Raw genomic sequence first — 16,990 nt, 5'->3', positions numbered from 1 at the left:
GCAAGAAAATAAAATAAGAAATTTAAAAACGAAAATACTTAAACTTAGGGAATCTAATCTTAAAATTACTCTTTTCTTAAATGTTTAAGTGACTTAAACAAGTTTAACATTTGATAACAAGCCTAATAGTTTTTTATGTAATGTGTGGCTATAAAAATAGCCGTTTTTTGTTTGGTAAGATGCTTAGGCACGTTCCCCACGAATTCTTCTTGCCAACTGGATGTCTTTAGGCATGATTGTAACTCGTTTTGCGTGAATGGCACACAAGTTAGTATCCTCGAACAAGCCAACAAGGTACGCTTCAGAAGCCTCTTGCAGAGCCATAACGGCTGTGCTCTGGAATCGCAGATCTGTTTTGAAGTCCTGAGCAATTTCTCGCACAAGACGCTGGAAAGGCAACTTGCGGATCAAGAGCTCGGTTGACTTCTGGTATCTTCTGATTTCTCTGAGAGCAACTGTACCAGGTCTGTAACGATGTGGTTTTTTCACTCCTCCAGTAGCTGGTGCGCTTTTCCTCGCAGCTTTAGTGGCGAGTTGTTTTCGTGGAGCCTTTCCTCCAGTAGATTTACGTGCAGTTTGCTTTGTACGAGCCATATTTTAAGAAGTCGATGTAGTACGGATACACAAGACGGTCTAAAATGCACTATCGCGCCAAAGTTTTATTTCTCATATTGATTGACAGCTAAGGTTCAAAACAAACCATTTGATTGGTGCTAAGAAAGTAATTTCTGATTGGCTGCATAATGACATTACGCTCATTACTTTAACATTTTTATAAAATCTGTGTTTTTTGGCTACGGGAAAACGGCTGTATCTTCTGATACACAAAAGCTTTTGACTTTTTTTTTTTTTAGTAAGTAGCAGAAGGTTTGGCGAATTCCAACGATGCCAAATTTATTGCCTTACTGAAACATTAAGACCACGAATTTTTAAAAAAACTACAGTTTTACTTAAAAAAATGTACAAAATGTTCGGAACATTTTGTAATGACGCAACTCTATTGGTTAATTAGGGTGTTTCCACGAGCAGTAGGTAATTTTATGGCCTCTTTTTAAAGCTGTCTGAATTCTGTTAACTCAAACGTTGTTTTTGTACTCGTTCTGTACGCAACTATATCAATATGTCTGGACGCGGAAAAGGAGGTAAAGGATTGGGAAAAGGAGGTGCTAAACGTCACCGAAAAATTCTTCGTGATAACATTCAGGGAATCACAAAACCTGCTATTCGACGTCTTGCTCGACGAGGTGGTGTCAAACGTATCTCTGGCCTTATCTATGAGGAAACCAGAGGTGTACTGAAGGTTTTCTTAGAGAATGTTATTCGTGATGCTGTAACCTACACAGAGCACGCTAAACGCAAGACCGTTACCGCTATGGATGTTGTTTATGCCTTAAAACGTCAAGGAAGAACTCTTTACGGATTCGGAGGTTAAGCGTTGTCATTGCTCAACAAAAACGGCTATTTTTATAGCCACAAATCTTTTAAAACATTACTTTGTGCACGCTTCCAAATTACACAATGTGTAAAGTCTTGTCACAGTTACATTTATTGCTATACGATACTATGTCATATATGACACAAAAAAAATTTAGAAATACTTTGTAGGGTTAATTTGCCTGGGAGTGTTTCCGTGAAAAGCTGGGTTAAGTTAAATGTAAGCAATAACATGGATCAATGTACTTGTCTTTTCTGCAAGTACAGCTAATAATACGTATGAAAAGTGAAGCTAATCCACACACACACATGGGGAAGTATTTTAAATGTAGGCTAGTGTTCTTAAGCACATTATTTAGAAGTTTTATTAACTTCGGTTAACTTGTAGTGACGCCAAGTAAATGTTTTTTTAAAGATGTGTGGTCTTAAAAAAGACCGTTTGTGTTTGGTAGACGTTGGTTTACTTGCTGCTTGTGTATTTTGTGACGGCTTTTGTTCCTTCACTGACTGCGTGTTTTGCAAGTTCTCCAGGCAAGAGAAGACGTACTGCGGTTTGAATTTCACGAGAAGAGATGGTCGACTTTTTGTTTTGAAGAGCCAAACGCGAAGCTTCGGAAGCAATGCGCTCAAAGATGTCGTTGACAAATGAGTTCATGATGCTCATAGCTTTGCTTGAAACTCCGACATCTGGGTGAACTTGTTTCAAAACATTGTAGATGTAAATAGCATAACTTTCCTTTCTCTTTCTCTTGCGTTTCTTTTCACCAGTTCCACCAATCTTTCCTCCTTTTTTGCCGGCTCTTTTTTCACCTTTCTTGGCTACTTTAGGTGCCTGTTTTCCTCCTTTAGCTGCTGCGTCAGACATGGTTAAAAATTTTTGCTACTTAACTTGTAAATAAGCATTAAACTGCAAGTCAAAACTTTTTGTTTATAAGTAAAAAAATCGGATCGAATTCGATCCGAAAACGCCGATACGCAATTTAATTGGTTAAAAAAAAAATCTTTTGTTTAATACTTAATTATGATTGGTTAAAAAAACATGATTTCGATCCTATTTTTATGATGAAAAAACGAGTAAAGTTTATTTCGTTAACACTTACGTTAAATATTCGTACGTTTTTGTATTAACTTACAAATCAAATCGCAGTTATGTCTGGACGTGGAAAAGGTGGAAAAGCTAAGGCTAAAGCCAAGACAAGATCCTCAAGAGCTGGACTTCAATTTCCAGTCGGTAGAGTGCATAGATTCCTTCGTAGAGGGCACTATGCTAACCGAATTGGATCTGGAGCACCAGTTTACTTAGCAGCCGTCTTGGAATATTTATCTGCTGAGATATTGGAGTTGGCTGGTAACGCAGCAAGAGACAACAAAAAAGCTAGGATTATTCCAAGACATTTACAATTGGCTGTTCGTAATGATGAAGAATTAAACAAACTTTTGAGCGGTGTAACCATTGCAGCTGGTGGTGTTTTGCCAAACATTCAAGCTGTCTTACTCCCAAAGAAGAACGACAAAGGACAGAAGAAGTAAACCGCTACACTCAGAAAACAACGGCTATTTTTATAGCCACACATCTTTAAAAAAACATTGTTTTTTTCACAAAACTATAACCTTAAAGTCTAATAGATAATCCATGCATACGCCTTGTCCTAAGTAACTCAAAGAAATTAAATAAAAAAATTTGATCACAACGTCAAAATAAATTGCACGTATTTGCCCCTACTAATGTCTACGGCCATACCACGATGAACACACCCGTTCTCGTCTGATCACGGAAGTTAAGCATCGTCGGGCCGGGATAGTACTTGGATGGGGGACCGCCTGGGAACTCCCGGTGTCGTAGGCTTTTCATTTTCATTTGTTGCCTTTTCATTTCAATGGTGCTGTGATATATTTCTTGTTATAACAATTAAGGAACGTGGCGGTTGTTGAAAGTGTTTCCTATGACATTTTCCTACGACATTTTCAGGTGATAGTACGAGAAAAAAGAGCTTTCAAATGCATACAAACTCGATCTATTGCCGATCATCCAATAACCCTGACGGAATGGCAAATAAAATAAAATTCCGCCGCCTTCCGAGGACTTATATCGCAATCACGTTTCGTAACAGCCAAGCGAGGTTTTACCTTAGCGTTTAAGTCACCACCGACATTTGGCCGCGCAACTTTTCTAAGCTCATTCATTTTGACTTAAGGAGGGGGCGAGCGCGGACGCAGGCCCCCACTACCAGAAATTGTACGGTCGAGTTACTGACGTTTGCAGTAATCGCAGAGGTCAGCCCAAGCGTAGTGCAATGCAAGAGCCTCACTCTGGAAGAAAACCCTCATTGATCAGTCTTTACTTCCCCGTCAGGTAAGTATGAGTTGGAACTGCACCGTAGCATGAGGGTACCCTTCAAAGTTTGTTAATGCTTGTGGCTTGAGTGTGTTATAAACTGCCGTGTCGCGGGGCATAGGCTGTATTCTCCCCCAGTGTACGCGTTTTGTTCCCGCCGTAGACTATGCAGAGTGCCGTCGGAAAGAGGACTGCTATTATTCTTTTATTGCTTATGTGGGCCGCCATCGGTAATAGTGCAACACCAAGGCAACCCGTGGTCACGGCGTGAATGAATCCACCTCCATGACCCAAGGCCAAAAATCAGATTAATATACTGACCATTCAGAGAATGGCCTACCAGATATTAAACTGATAAGAACAGATACTACACTTGATCTTAGCCATTAGGCCGAGAAGCGATAAAGAACAAGCGTTGCCATGATAGGCATCGTCCACACACCGTAACTGCTTGTGGAGCATGTCACGTTACTGTAAAGCTTACAACTGTCACCGCGTACGGATGGACGGCGACATAGTAAAAATCACGGCTGTTGATTTAGCCGTAGGATGGAGAGCGACTGTAGCGAGTGGATGGTAACTTACATGAATGCTAACAAAGGCGACGATACTAAGTGCGTGATATTACTTTCCAATATGACTGCGTACATTCCGTTTATCAACGCATTACGCCAGAACGTGCGCGCGCGTTACACAGTAGACCATGCAGCCGAAATGCGACAGTGCGACCCTGCCAGGAGTCGAACCTGGAATCCCCTGATTCGTAGTCAGATGCCTTATCCATTGGGCCACAGGGCCATGCTTATGACTTCGCCCCATCGTTATTTTGGCTTGCGCATTCGTTTTACTTACGACAGAATTCTTCGTGTTTGTAGCCATGAAAGAAAGGGACTTCTGTGAGTGAATTTTTTTACTGTGGTCTAATAAAAAAGTCGAAACGCAGTGCCCAATATATGAATTGCTCCTAATAGCCGGAAACAGGCCGTGTCGATGATGTAGGCCGACATACGCAACGCAAACCAAAGAACGCTTTATGAAAATCCTAACACGGGCGCGGAAGAAGCCCAAATTAACAGAGTAGATGTAATGCTGAAGACCTCAAACTCCAGCAGCTTCTCTTTCAGACTATTGCGTCGTGCTACAAATAAAAATTAACATGCTTTCGCATAGTCGCGGCACCCAAAACGGACATTATACGATGTACAGAAACACACATTTCTGTTTTCGCGCCAAATCAATTCCCGGGAGTGGTACTTTTACGTCCGCATACTTCGCACCGTCTTAAATTATATCTCATTTACACGGTAATGTTTAGTATACTTCTACTGTGATAACAAGCATCGTTTATCGTTGGATTGTTGTAAGAAAACATTAAAAATGAGTGAAGCAGCTTCTCCAAAGAAAATCGCACCCAAGAAGAAACCTGCTGCAAAGAAGACAGCTGATCACCCTAAATATGTGGACATGATCAAGGCTGCTATCGCTACCCTAAAGGAACGCGGTGGTTCATCTCGCCAAGCTATTACAAAATATATTCATGCAAATTACAAAGTTGCTGAAAACTCAGATCATCATCTGAAAATGGCTCTTAAACGAGGAGTAACATCAGGCGATTTGATTCAAACTAAAGGCACTGGTGCTTCTGGATCATTCAAGCTAGGTCAGGTAAAAAAAGAAAAACCTAAGAAAAAGGCCGCAGCAAAAAAGCCAACGGCAAAGAAGCCTACTGCAAAGAAAAGTACACCAAAAAAGAAGCCAGCAAAGAAGAGCACGCCAAAGAAAGCAGCAAAGAAGCCTGCCACAAAGAAAGCCTCGGCTAAGAAACCAGCAGCTAAGAAACCCACAAAGAAGCCTGTTGCTAAAAAACCTGCAGCAAAGAAGGTCAAAAAGACTCCCAAAAAGGCAGCAAAGAAGACCGCAAAAAAATAATTTGTGTGTATCTGGCTATTACATTAACAAACGGCTATTTTTATAGCCACACATTTACAAAAAAACATTATCTTGGTACAAAGTTAAACTTGTTTAAGTCACTTAAACAGTTAAAAAAGAGTAATTTTAAGATTAGATTCCCTAAGTTTAAGTATTTTCGTTTTTAAATTTCTTATTTTCTTGCTTTTACTTTTCTTGCCCTTCATATTTTTAACATTGTCAAACTTTATGTAGCATAAAATTTTTATGTAGCATAAAATTTAAACAGAAAGCAGAACAAAGTTTGATATAAAAAGCTAGCCGTAATATTTTTTATGGATGTGTGGCTATAAAAATAGCCGTTTTTTGTTTGGTAAGATGCTTAGGCACGTTCCCCACGAATTCTTCTTGCCAACTGGATGTCTTTAGGCATGATTGTAACTCGTTTTGCGTGAATGGCACACAAGTTAGTATCCTCGAACAAGCCAACAAGGTACGCTTCAGAAGCCTCTTGCAGAGCCATAACGGCTGTGCTCTGGAATCGCAGATCTGTTTTGAAGTCCTGAGCAATTTCTCGCACAAGACGCTGGAAAGGCAACTTGCGGATCAAGAGCTCGGTTGACTTCTGGTATCTTCTGATTTCTCTGAGAGCAACTGTACCAGGTCTGTAACGATGTGGTTTTTTCACTCCTCCAGTAGCTGGTGCGCTTTTCCTCGCAGCTTTAGTGGCGAGTTGTTTTCGTGGAGCCTTTCCTCCAGTAGATTTACGTGCAGTTTGCTTTGTACGAGCCATATTTTAAGAAGTCGATGTAGTACGGATACACAAGACGGTCTAAAATGCACTATCGCGCCAAAGTTTTATTTCTCATATTGATTGACAGCTAAGGTTCAAAACAAACCATTTGATTGGTGCTAAGAAAGTAATTTCTGATTGGCTGCATAATGACATTACGCTCATTACTTTAACATTTTTATAAAATCTGTGTTTTTTGGCTACGGGAAAACGGCTGTATCTTCTGATACACAAAAGCTTTTGACTTTTTTTTTTTTTAGTAAGTAGCAGAAGGTTTGGCGAATTCCAACGATGCCAAATTTATTGCCTTACTGAAACATTAAGACCACGAATTTTTAAAAAAACTACAGTTTTACTTAAAAAAATGTACAAAATGTTCGGAACATTTTGTAATGACGCAACTCTATTGGTTAATTAGGGTGTTTCCACGAGCAGTAGGTAATTTTATGGCCTCTTTTTAAAGCTGTCTGAATTCTGTTAACTCAAACGTTGTTTTTGTACTCGTTCTGTACGCAACTATATCAATATGTCTGGACGCGGAAAAGGAGGTAAAGGATTGGGAAAAGGAGGTGCTAAACGTCACCGAAAAATTCTTCGTGATAACATTCAGGGAATCACAAAACCTGCTATTCGACGTCTTGCTCGACGAGGTGGTGTCAAACGTATCTCTGGCCTTATCTATGAGGAAACCAGAGGTGTACTGAAGGTTTTCTTAGAGAATGTTATTCGTGATGCTGTAACCTACACAGAGCACGCTAAACGCAAGACCGTTACCGCTATGGATGTTGTTTATGCCTTAAAACGTCAAGGAAGAACTCTTTACGGATTCGGAGGTTAAGCGTTGTCATTGCTCAACAAAAACGGCTATTTTTATAGCCACAAATCTTTTAAAACATTACTTTGTGCACGCTTCCAAATTACACAATGTGTAAAGTCTTGTCACAGTTACATTTATTGCTATACGATACTATGTCATATATGACACAAAAAAAATTTAGAAATACTTTGTAGGGTTAATTTGCCTGGGAGTGTTTCCGTGAAAAGCTGGGTTAAGTTAAATGTAAGCAATAACATGGATCAATGTACTTGTCTTTTCTGCAAGTACAGCTAATAATACGTATGAAAAGTGAAGCTAATCCACACACACACATGGGGAAGTATTTTAAATGTAGGCTAGTGTTCTTAAGCACATTATTTAGAAGTTTTATTAACTTCGGTTAACTTGTAGTGACGCCAAGTAAATGTTTTTTTAAAGATGTGTGGTCTTAAAAAAGACCGTTTGTGTTTGGTAGACGTTGGTTTACTTGCTGCTTGTGTATTTTGTGACGGCTTTTGTTCCTTCACTGACTGCGTGTTTTGCAAGTTCTCCAGGCAAGAGAAGACGTACTGCGGTTTGAATTTCACGAGAAGAGATGGTCGACTTTTTGTTTTGAAGAGCCAAACGCGAAGCTTCGGAAGCAATGCGCTCAAAGATGTCGTTGACAAATGAGTTCATGATGCTCATAGCTTTGCTTGAAACTCCGACATCTGGGTGAACTTGTTTCAAAACATTGTAGATGTAAATAGCATAACTTTCCTTTCTCTTTCTCTTGCGTTTCTTTTCACCAGTTCCACCAATCTTTCCTCCTTTTTTGCCGGCTCTTTTTTCACCTTTCTTGGCTACTTTAGGTGCCTGTTTTCCTCCTTTAGCTGCTGCGTCAGACATGGTTAAAAATTTTTGCTACTTAACTTGTAAATAAGCATTAAACTGCAAGTCAAAACTTTTTGTTTATAAGTAAAAAAATCGGATCGAATTCGATCCGAAAACGCCGATACGCAATTTAATTGGTTAAAAAAAAAATCTTTTGTTTAATACTTAATTATGATTGGTTAAAAAAACATGATTTCGATCCTATTTTTATGATGAAAAAACGAGTAAAGTTTATTTCGTTAACACTTACGTTAAATATTCGTACGTTTTTGTATTAACTTACAAATCAAATCGCAGTTATGTCTGGACGTGGAAAAGGTGGAAAAGCTAAGGCTAAAGCCAAGACAAGATCCTCAAGAGCTGGACTTCAATTTCCAGTCGGTAGAGTGCATAGATTCCTTCGTAGAGGGCACTATGCTAACCGAATTGGATCTGGAGCACCAGTTTACTTAGCAGCCGTCTTGGAATATTTATCTGCTGAGATATTGGAGTTGGCTGGTAACGCAGCAAGAGACAACAAAAAAGCTAGGATTATTCCAAGACATTTACAATTGGCTGTTCGTAATGATGAAGAATTAAACAAACTTTTGAGCGGTGTAACCATTGCAGCTGGTGGTGTTTTGCCAAACATTCAAGCTGTCTTACTCCCAAAGAAGAACGACAAAGGACAGAAGAAGTAAACCGCTACACTCAGAAAACAACGGCTATTTTTATAGCCACACATCTTTAAAAAAACATTGTTTTTTTCACAAAACTATAACCTTAAAGTCTAATAGATAATCCATGCATACGCCTTGTCCTAAGTAACTCAAAGAAATTAAATAAAAAAATTTGATCACAACGTCAAAATAAATTGCACGTATTTGCCCCTACTAATGTCTACGGCCATACCACGATGAACACACCCGTTCTCGTCTGATCACGGAAGTTAAGCATCGTCGGGCCGGGATAGTACTTGGATGGGGGACCGCCTGGGAACTCCCGGTGTCGTAGGCTTTTCATTTTCATTTGTTGCCTTTTCATTTCAATGGTGCTGTGATATATTTCTTGTTATAACAATTAAGGAACGTGGCGGTTGTTGAAAGTGTTTCCTATGACATTTTCCTACGACATTTTCAGGTGATAGTACGAGAAAAAAGAGCTTTCAAATGCATACAAACTCGATCTATTGCCGATCATCCAATAACCCTGACGGAATGGCAAATAAAATAAAATTCCGCCGCCTTCCGAGGACTTATATCGCAATCACGTTTCGTAACAGCCAAGCGAGGTTTTACCTTAGCGTTTAAGTCACCACCGACATTTGGCCGCGCAACTTTTCTAAGCTCATTCATTTTGACTTAAGGAGGGGGCGAGCGCGGACGCAGGCCCCCACTACCAGAAATTGTACGGTCGAGTTACTGACGTTTGCAGTAATCGCAGAGGTCAGCCCAAGCGTAGTGCAATGCAAGAGCCTCACTCTGGAAGAAAACCCTCATTGATCAGTCTTTACTTCCCCGTCAGGTAAGTATGAGTTGGAACTGCACCGTAGCATGAGGGTACCCTTCAAAGTTTGTTAATGCTTGTGGCTTGAGTGTGTTATAAACTGCCGTGTCGCGGGGCATAGGCTGTATTCTCCCCCAGTGTACGCGTTTTGTTCCCGCCGTAGACTATGCAGAGTGCCGTCGGAAAGAGGACTGCTATTATTCTTTTATTGCTTATGTGGGCCGCCATCGGTAATAGTGCAACACCAAGGCAACCCGTGGTCACGGCGTGAATGAATCCACCTCCATGACCCAAGGCCAAAAATCAGATTAATATACTGACCATTCAGAGAATGGCCTACCAGATATTAAACTGATAAGAACAGATACTACACTTGATCTTAGCCATTAGGCCGAGAAGCGATAAAGAACAAGCGTTGCCATGATAGGCATCGTCCACACACCGTAACTGCTTGTGGAGCATGTCACGTTACTGTAAAGCTTACAACTGTCACCGCGTACGGATGGACGGCGACATAGTAAAAATCACGGCTGTTGATTTAGCCGTAGGATGGAGAGCGACTGTAGCGAGTGGATGGTAACTTACATGAATGCTAACAAAGGCGACGATACTAAGTGCGTGATATTACTTTCCAATATGACTGCGTACATTCCGTTTATCAACGCATTACGCCAGAACGTGCGCGCGCGTTACACAGTAGACCATGCAGCCGAAATGCGACAGTGCGACCCTGCCAGGAGTCGAACCTGGAATCCCCTGATTCGTAGTCAGATGCCTTATCCATTGGGCCACAGGGCCATGCTTATGACTTCGCCCCATCGTTATTTTGGCTTGCGCATTCGTTTTACTTACGACAGAATTCTTCGTGTTTGTAGCCATGAAAGAAAGGGACTTCTGTGAGTGAATTTTTTTACTGTGGTCTAATAAAAAAGTCGAAACGCAGTGCCCAATATATGAATTGCTCCTAATAGCCGGAAACAGGCCGTGTCGATGATGTAGGCCGACATACGCAACGCAAACCAAAGAACGCTTTATGAAAATCCTAACACGGGCGCGGAAGAAGCCCAAATTAACAGAGTAGATGTAATGCTGAAGACCTCAAACTCCAGCAGCTTCTCTTTCAGACTATTGCGTCGTGCTACAAATAAAAATTAACATGCTTTCGCATAGTCGCGGCACCCAAAACGGACATTATACGATGTACAGAAACACACATTTCTGTTTTCGCGCCAAATCAATTCCCGGGAGTGGTACTTTTACGTCCGCATACTTCGCACCGTCTTAAATTATATCTCATTTACACGGTAATGTTTAGTATACTTCTACTGTGATAACAAGCATCGTTTATCGTTGGATTGTTGTAAGAAAACATTAAAAATGAGTGAAGCAGCTTCTCCAAAGAAAATCGCACCCAAGAAGAAACCTGCTGCAAAGAAGACAGCTGATCACCCTAAATATGTGGACATGATCAAGGCTGCTATCGCTACCCTAAAGGAACGCGGTGGTTCATCTCGCCAAGCTATTACAAAATATATTCATGCAAATTACAAAGTTGCTGAAAACTCAGATCATCATCTGAAAATGGCTCTTAAACGAGGAGTAACATCAGGCGATTTGATTCAAACTAAAGGCACTGGTGCTTCTGGATCATTCAAGCTAGGTCAGGTAAAAAAAGAAAAACCTAAGAAAAAGGCCGCAGCAAAAAAGCCAACGGCAAAGAAGCCTACTGCAAAGAAAAGTACACCAAAAAAGAAGCCAGCAAAGAAGAGCACGCCAAAGAAAGCAGCAAAGAAGCCTGCCACAAAGAAAGCCTCGGCTAAGAAACCAGCAGCTAAGAAACCCACAAAGAAGCCTGTTGCTAAAAAACCTGCAGCAAAGAAGGTCAAAAAGACTCCCAAAAAGGCAGCAAAGAAGACCGCAAAAAAATAATTTGTGTGTATCTGGCTATTACATTAACAAACGGCTATTTTTATAGCCACACATTTACAAAAAAACATTATCTTGGTACAAAGTTAAACTTGTTTAAGTCACTTAAACAGTTAAAAAAGAGTAATTTTAAGATTAGATTCCCTAAGTTTAAGTATTTTCGTTTTTAAATTTCTTATTTTCTTGCTTTTACTTTTCTTGCCCTTCATATTTTTAACATTGTCAAACTTTATGTAGCATAAAATTTTTATGTAGCATAAAATTTAAACAGAAAGCAGAACAAAGTTTGATATAAAAAGCTAGCCGTAATATTTTTTATGGATGTGTGGCTATAAAAATAGCCGTTTTTTGTTTGGTAAGATGCTTAGGCACGTTCCCCACGAATTCTTCTTGCCAACTGGATGTCTTTAGGCATGATTGTAACTCGTTTTGCGTGAATGGCACACAAGTTAGTATCCTCGAACAAGCCAACAAGGTACGCTTCAGAAGCCTCTTGCAGAGCCATAACGGCTGTGCTCTGGAATCGCAGATCTGTTTTGAAGTCCTGAGCAATTTCTCGCACAAGACGCTGGAAAGGCAACTTGCGGATCAAGAGCTCGGTTGACTTCTGGTATCTTCTGATTTCTCTGAGAGCAACTGTACCAGGTCTGTAACGATGTGGTTTTTTCACTCCTCCAGTAGCTGGTGCGCTTTTCCTCGCAGCTTTAGTGGCGAGTTGTTTTCGTGGAGCCTTTCCTCCAGTAGATTTACGTGCAGTTTGCTTTGTACGAGCCATATTTTAAGAAGTCGATGTAGTACGGATACACAAGACGGTCTAAAATGCACTATCGCGCCAAAGTTTTATTTCTCATATTGATTGACAGCTAAGGTTCAAAACAAACCATTTGATTGGTGCTAAGAAAGTAATTTCTGATTGGCTGCATAATGACATTACGCTCATTACTTTAACATTTTTATAAAATCTGTGTTTTTTGGCTACGGGAAAACGGCTGTATCTTCTGATACACAAAAGCTTTTGACTTTTTTTTTTTTTAGTAAGTAGCAGAAGGTTTGGCGAATTCCAACGATGCCAAATTTATTGCCTTACTGAAACATTAAGACCACGAATTTTTAAAAAAACTACAGTTTTACTTAAAAAAATGTACAAAATGTTCGGAACATTTTGTAATGACGCAACTCTATTGGTTAATTAGGGTGTTTCCACGAGCAGTAGGTAATTTTATGGCCTCTTTTTAAAGCTGTCTGAATTCTGTTAACTCAAACGTTGTTTTTGTACTCGTTCTGTACGCAACTATATCAATATGTCTGGACGCGGAAAAGGAGGTAAAGGATTGGGAAAAGGAGGTGCTAAACGTCACCGAAAAATTCTTCGTGATAACATTCAGGGAATCACAAAACCTGCTATTCGACGTCTTGCTCGACGAGGTGGTGTCAAACGTATCTCTGGCCTTATCTATGAGGAAACCAGAGGTGTACTGAAGGTTTTCTTAGAGAATGTTATTCGTGATGCTGTAACCTACACAGAGCACGCTAAACGCAAGACCGTTACCGCTATGGATGTTGTTTATGCCTTAAAACGTCAAGGAAGAACTCTTTACGGATTCGGAGGTTAAGCGTTGTCATTGCTCAACAAAAACGGCTATTTTTATAGCCACAAATCTTTTAAAACATTACTTTGTGCACGCTTCCAAATTACACAATGTGTAAAGTCTTGTCACAGTTACATTTATTGCTATACGATACTATGTCATATATGACACAAAAAAAATTTAGAAATACTTTGTAGGGTTAATTTGCCTGGGAGTGTTTCCGTGAAAAGCTGGGTTAAGTTAAATGTAAGCAATAACATGGATCAATGTACTTGTCTTTTCTGCAAGTACAGCTAATAATACGTATGAAAAGTGAAGCTAATCCACACACACACATGGGGAAGTATTTTAAATGTAGGCTAGTGTTCTTAAGCACATTATTTAGAAGTTTTATTAACTTCGGTTAACTTGTAGTGACGCCAAGTAAATGTTTTTTTAAAGATGTGTGGTCTTAAAAAAGACCGTTTGTGTTTGGTAGACGTTGGTTTACTTGCTGCTTGTGTATTTTGTGACGGCTTTTGTTCCTTCACTGACTGCGTGTTTTGCAAGTTCTCCAGGCAAGAGAAGACGTACTGCGGTTTGAATTTCACGAGAAGAGATGGTCGACTTTTTGTTTTGAAGAGCCAAACGCGAAGCTTCGGAAGCAATGCGCTCAAAGATGTCGTTGACAAATGAGTTCATGATGCTCATAGCTTTGCTTGAAACTCCGACATCTGGGTGAACTTGTTTCAAAACATTGTAGATGTAAATAGCATAACTTTCCTTTCTCTTTCTCTTGCGTTTCTTTTCACCAGTTCCACCAATCTTTCCTCCTTTTTTGCCGGCTCTTTTTTCACCTTTCTTGGCTACTTTAGGTGCCTGTTTTCCTCCTTTAGCTGCTGCGTCAGACATGGTTAAAAATTTTTGCTACTTAACTTGTAAATAAGCATTAAACTGCAAGTAAAAACTTTTTGTTTATAAGTAAAAAAATCGGATCGAATTCGATCCGAAAACGCCGATACGCAATTTAATTGGTTAAAAAAAAAATCTTTTGTTTAATACTTAATTATGATTGGTTAAAAAAACATGATTTCGATCCTATTTTTATGATGAAAAAACGAGTAAAGTTTATTTCGTTAACACTTACGTTAAATATTCGTACGTTTTTGTATTAACTTACAAATCAAATCGCAGTTATGTCTGGACGTGGAAAAGGTGGAAAAGCTAAGGCTAAAGCCAAGACAAGATCCTCAAGAGCTGGACTTCAATTTCCAGTCGGTAGAGTGCATAGATTCCTTCGTAGAGGGCACTATGCTAACCGAATTGGATCTGGAGCACCAGTTTACTTAGCAGACGTCTTGGAATATTTATCTGCTGAGATATTGGAGTTGGCTGGTAACGCAGCAAGAGACAACAAAAAAGCTAGGATTATTCCAAGACATTTACAATTGGCTGTTCGTAATGATGAAGAATTAAACAAACTTTTGAGCGGTGTAACCATTGCAGCTGGTGGTGTTTTGCCAAACATTCAAGCTGTCTTACTCCCAAAGAAGAACGACAAAGGACAGAAGAAGTAAACCGCTACACTCAGAAAACAACGGCTATTTTTATAGCCACACATCTTTAAAAAAACATTGTTTTTTTCACAAAACTATAACCTTAAAGTCTAATAGATAATCCATGCATACGCCTTGTCCTAAGTAACTCAAAGAAATTAAATAAAAAAATTTGATCACAACGTCAAAATAAATTGCACGTATTTGCCCCTACTAATGTCTACGGCCATACCACGATGAACACACCCGTTCTCGTCTGATCACGGAAGTTAAGCATCGTCGGGCCGGGATAGTACTTGGATGGGGGACCGCCTGGGAACTCCCGGTGTCGTAGGCTTTTCATTTTCATTTGTTGCCTTTTCATTTCAATGGTGCTGTGATATATTTCTTGTTATAACAATTAAGGAACGTGGCGGTTGTTGAAAGTGTTTCCTATGACATTTTCCTACGACATTTTCAGGTGATAGTACGAGAAAAAAGAGCTTTCAAATGCATACAAACTCGATCTATTGCCGATCATCCAATAACCCTGACGGAATGGCAAATAAAATAAAATTCCGCCGCCTTCCGAGGACTTATATCGCAATCACGTTTCGTAACAGCCAAGCGAGGTTTTACCTTAGCGTTTAAGTCACCACCGACATTTGGCCGCGCAACTTTTCTAAGCTCATTCATTTTGACTTAAGGAGGGGGCGAGCGCGGACGCAGGCCCCCACTACCAGAAATTGTACGGTCGAGTTACTGACGTTTGCAGTAATCGCAGAGGTCAGCCCAAGCGTAGTGCAATGCAAGAGCCTCACTCTGGAAGAAAACCCTCATTGATCAGTCTTTACTTCCCCGTCAGGTAAGTATGAGTTGGAACTGCACCGTAGCATGAGGGTACCCTTCAAAGTTTGTTAATGCTTGTGGCTTGAGTGTGTTATAAACTGCCGTGTCGCGGGGCATAGGCTGTATTCTCCCCCAGTGTACGCGTTTTGTTCCCGCCGTAGACTATGCAGAGTGCCGTCGGAAAGAGGACTGCTATTATTCTTTTATTGCTTATGTGGGCCGCCATCGGTAATAGTGCAACACCAAGGCAACCCGTGGTCACGGCGTGAATGAATCCACCTCCATGACCCAAGGCCAAAAATCAGATTAATATACTGACCATTCAGAGAATGGCCTACCAGATATTAAACTGATAAGAACAGATACTACACTTGATCTTAGCCATTAGGCCGAGAAGCGATAAAGAACAAGCGTTGCCATGATAGGCATCGTCCACACACCGTAACTGCTTGTGGAGCATGTCACGTTACTGTAAAGCTTACAACTGTCACCGCGTACGGATGGACGGCGACATAGTAAAAATCACGGCTGTTGATTTAGCCGTAGGATGGAGAGCGACTGTAGCGAGTGGATGGTAACTTACATGAATGCTAACAAAGGCGACGATACTAAGTGCGTGATATTACTTTCCAATATGACTGCGTACATTCCGTTTATCAACGCATTACGCCAGAACGTGCGCGCGCGTTACACAGTAGACCATGCAGCCGAAATGCGACAGTGCGACCCTGCCAGGAGTCGAACCTGGAATCCCCTGATTCGTAGTCAGATGCCTTATCCATTGGGCCACAGGGCCATGCTTATGACTTCGCCCCATCGTTATTTTGGCTTGCGCATTCGTTTTACTTACGACAGAATTCTTCGTGTTTGTAGCCATGAAAGAAAGGGACTTCTGTGAGTGAATTTTTTTACTGTGGTCTAATAAAAAAGTCGAAACGCAGTGCCCAATATATGAATTGCTCCTAATAGCCGGAAACAGGCCGTGTCGATGATGTAGGCCGACATACGCAACGCAAACCAAAGAACGCTTTATGAAAATCCTAACACGGGCGCGGAAGAAGCCCAAATTAACAGAGTAGATGTAATGCTGAAGACCTCAAACTCCAGCAGCTTCTCTTTCAGACTATTGCGTCGTGCTACAAATAAAAATTAACATGCTTTCGCATAGTCGCGGCACCCAAAACGGACATTATACGATGTACAGAAACACACATTTCTGTTTTCGCGCCAAATCAATTCCCGGGAGTGGTACTTTTACGTCCGCATACTTCGCACCGTCTTAAATTATATCTCATTTACACGGTAATGTTTAGTATACTTCTACTGTGATAACAAGCATCGTTTATCGTTGGATTGTTGTAAGAAAACATTAAAAATGAGTGAAGCAGCTTCTCCAAAGAAAATCGCACCCAAGAAGAAACCTGCTGCAAAGAAGACAGCTGATCACCCTAAATATGTGGACATGAT

The 16,990-nt window shown here is 40.4% G+C and overlaps 3 protein-coding genes and 9 non-coding genes across 12 annotated transcripts; 3 read left to right on the top strand and 9 right to left on the bottom strand.

The window, feature by feature from the left end:
- Positions 1 to 1,892: 1,892 nt before the first annotated feature.
- On the bottom strand, positions 1,893 to 2,685 carry LOC130657375 (histone H2B, gonadal-like). Its single transcript, XM_057460357.1, has one exon. The coding sequence runs from the start codon at positions 2,297 to 2,299 to the stop codon at positions 1,895 to 1,897; it is 405 nt and encodes a 134-aa protein (XP_057316340.1). The 5' UTR covers positions 2,300 to 2,685; the 3' UTR covers positions 1,893 to 1,894.
- A 476-nt stretch (positions 2,686 to 3,161) lies between these two features.
- Positions 3,162 to 3,280, top strand: LOC130661667 (5S ribosomal RNA). The gene has a single exon (XR_008988845.1). It is a non-coding gene; the product is annotated as a 5S ribosomal RNA (ribosomal RNA).
- Positions 3,281 to 3,630: 350 nt separating this feature from the next.
- On the bottom strand, positions 3,631 to 3,795 carry LOC130659931 (U1 spliceosomal RNA). Its single transcript, XR_008987135.1, has one exon. It is a non-coding gene; the product is annotated as a U1 spliceosomal RNA (small nuclear RNA).
- Positions 3,796 to 3,980: 185 nt separating this feature from the next.
- LOC130660980 (U2 spliceosomal RNA) lies at positions 3,981 to 4,172 on the bottom strand. The gene has a single exon (XR_008988176.1). It is a non-coding gene; the product is annotated as a U2 spliceosomal RNA (small nuclear RNA).
- A 3,596-nt stretch (positions 4,173 to 7,768) lies between these two features.
- On the bottom strand, positions 7,769 to 8,561 carry LOC130657366 (histone H2B, gonadal-like). The gene has a single exon (XM_057460349.1). The coding sequence runs from the start codon at positions 8,173 to 8,175 to the stop codon at positions 7,771 to 7,773; it is 405 nt and encodes a 134-aa protein (XP_057316332.1). The 5' UTR covers positions 8,176 to 8,561; the 3' UTR covers positions 7,769 to 7,770.
- A 476-nt stretch (positions 8,562 to 9,037) lies between these two features.
- LOC130661666 (5S ribosomal RNA) lies at positions 9,038 to 9,156 on the top strand. Its single transcript, XR_008988844.1, has one exon. It is a non-coding gene; the product is annotated as a 5S ribosomal RNA (ribosomal RNA).
- A 350-nt stretch (positions 9,157 to 9,506) lies between these two features.
- Positions 9,507 to 9,671, bottom strand: LOC130659930 (U1 spliceosomal RNA). The gene has a single exon (XR_008987134.1). It is a non-coding gene; the product is annotated as a U1 spliceosomal RNA (small nuclear RNA).
- A 185-nt stretch (positions 9,672 to 9,856) lies between these two features.
- On the bottom strand, positions 9,857 to 10,048 carry LOC130660979 (U2 spliceosomal RNA). The gene has a single exon (XR_008988175.1). It is a non-coding gene; the product is annotated as a U2 spliceosomal RNA (small nuclear RNA).
- Positions 10,049 to 13,644: 3,596 nt separating this feature from the next.
- On the bottom strand, positions 13,645 to 14,462 carry LOC130657337 (histone H2B, gonadal-like). The gene has a single exon (XM_057460317.1). The coding sequence runs from the start codon at positions 14,049 to 14,051 to the stop codon at positions 13,647 to 13,649; it is 405 nt and encodes a 134-aa protein (XP_057316300.1). The 5' UTR covers positions 14,052 to 14,462; the 3' UTR covers positions 13,645 to 13,646.
- Positions 14,463 to 14,913: 451 nt separating this feature from the next.
- On the top strand, positions 14,914 to 15,032 carry LOC130661665 (5S ribosomal RNA). Its single transcript, XR_008988843.1, has one exon. It is a non-coding gene; the product is annotated as a 5S ribosomal RNA (ribosomal RNA).
- Positions 15,033 to 15,382: 350 nt separating this feature from the next.
- Positions 15,383 to 15,547, bottom strand: LOC130659929 (U1 spliceosomal RNA). The gene has a single exon (XR_008987133.1). It is a non-coding gene; the product is annotated as a U1 spliceosomal RNA (small nuclear RNA).
- Positions 15,548 to 15,732: 185 nt separating this feature from the next.
- Positions 15,733 to 15,924, bottom strand: LOC130660978 (U2 spliceosomal RNA). Its single transcript, XR_008988173.1, has one exon. It is a non-coding gene; the product is annotated as a U2 spliceosomal RNA (small nuclear RNA).
- Positions 15,925 to 16,990: the final 1,066 nt, after the last annotated feature.

This window comes from Hydractinia symbiolongicarpus, chromosome 9, assembly GCF_029227915.1.
Source record: "Hydractinia symbiolongicarpus strain clone_291-10 chromosome 9, HSymV2.1, whole genome shotgun sequence".
NCBI lineage: Eukaryota > Metazoa > Cnidaria > Hydrozoa > Anthoathecata > Hydractiniidae > Hydractinia > Hydractinia symbiolongicarpus.
This window is presented reverse-complemented; position numbering and strand designations above follow the sequence as displayed.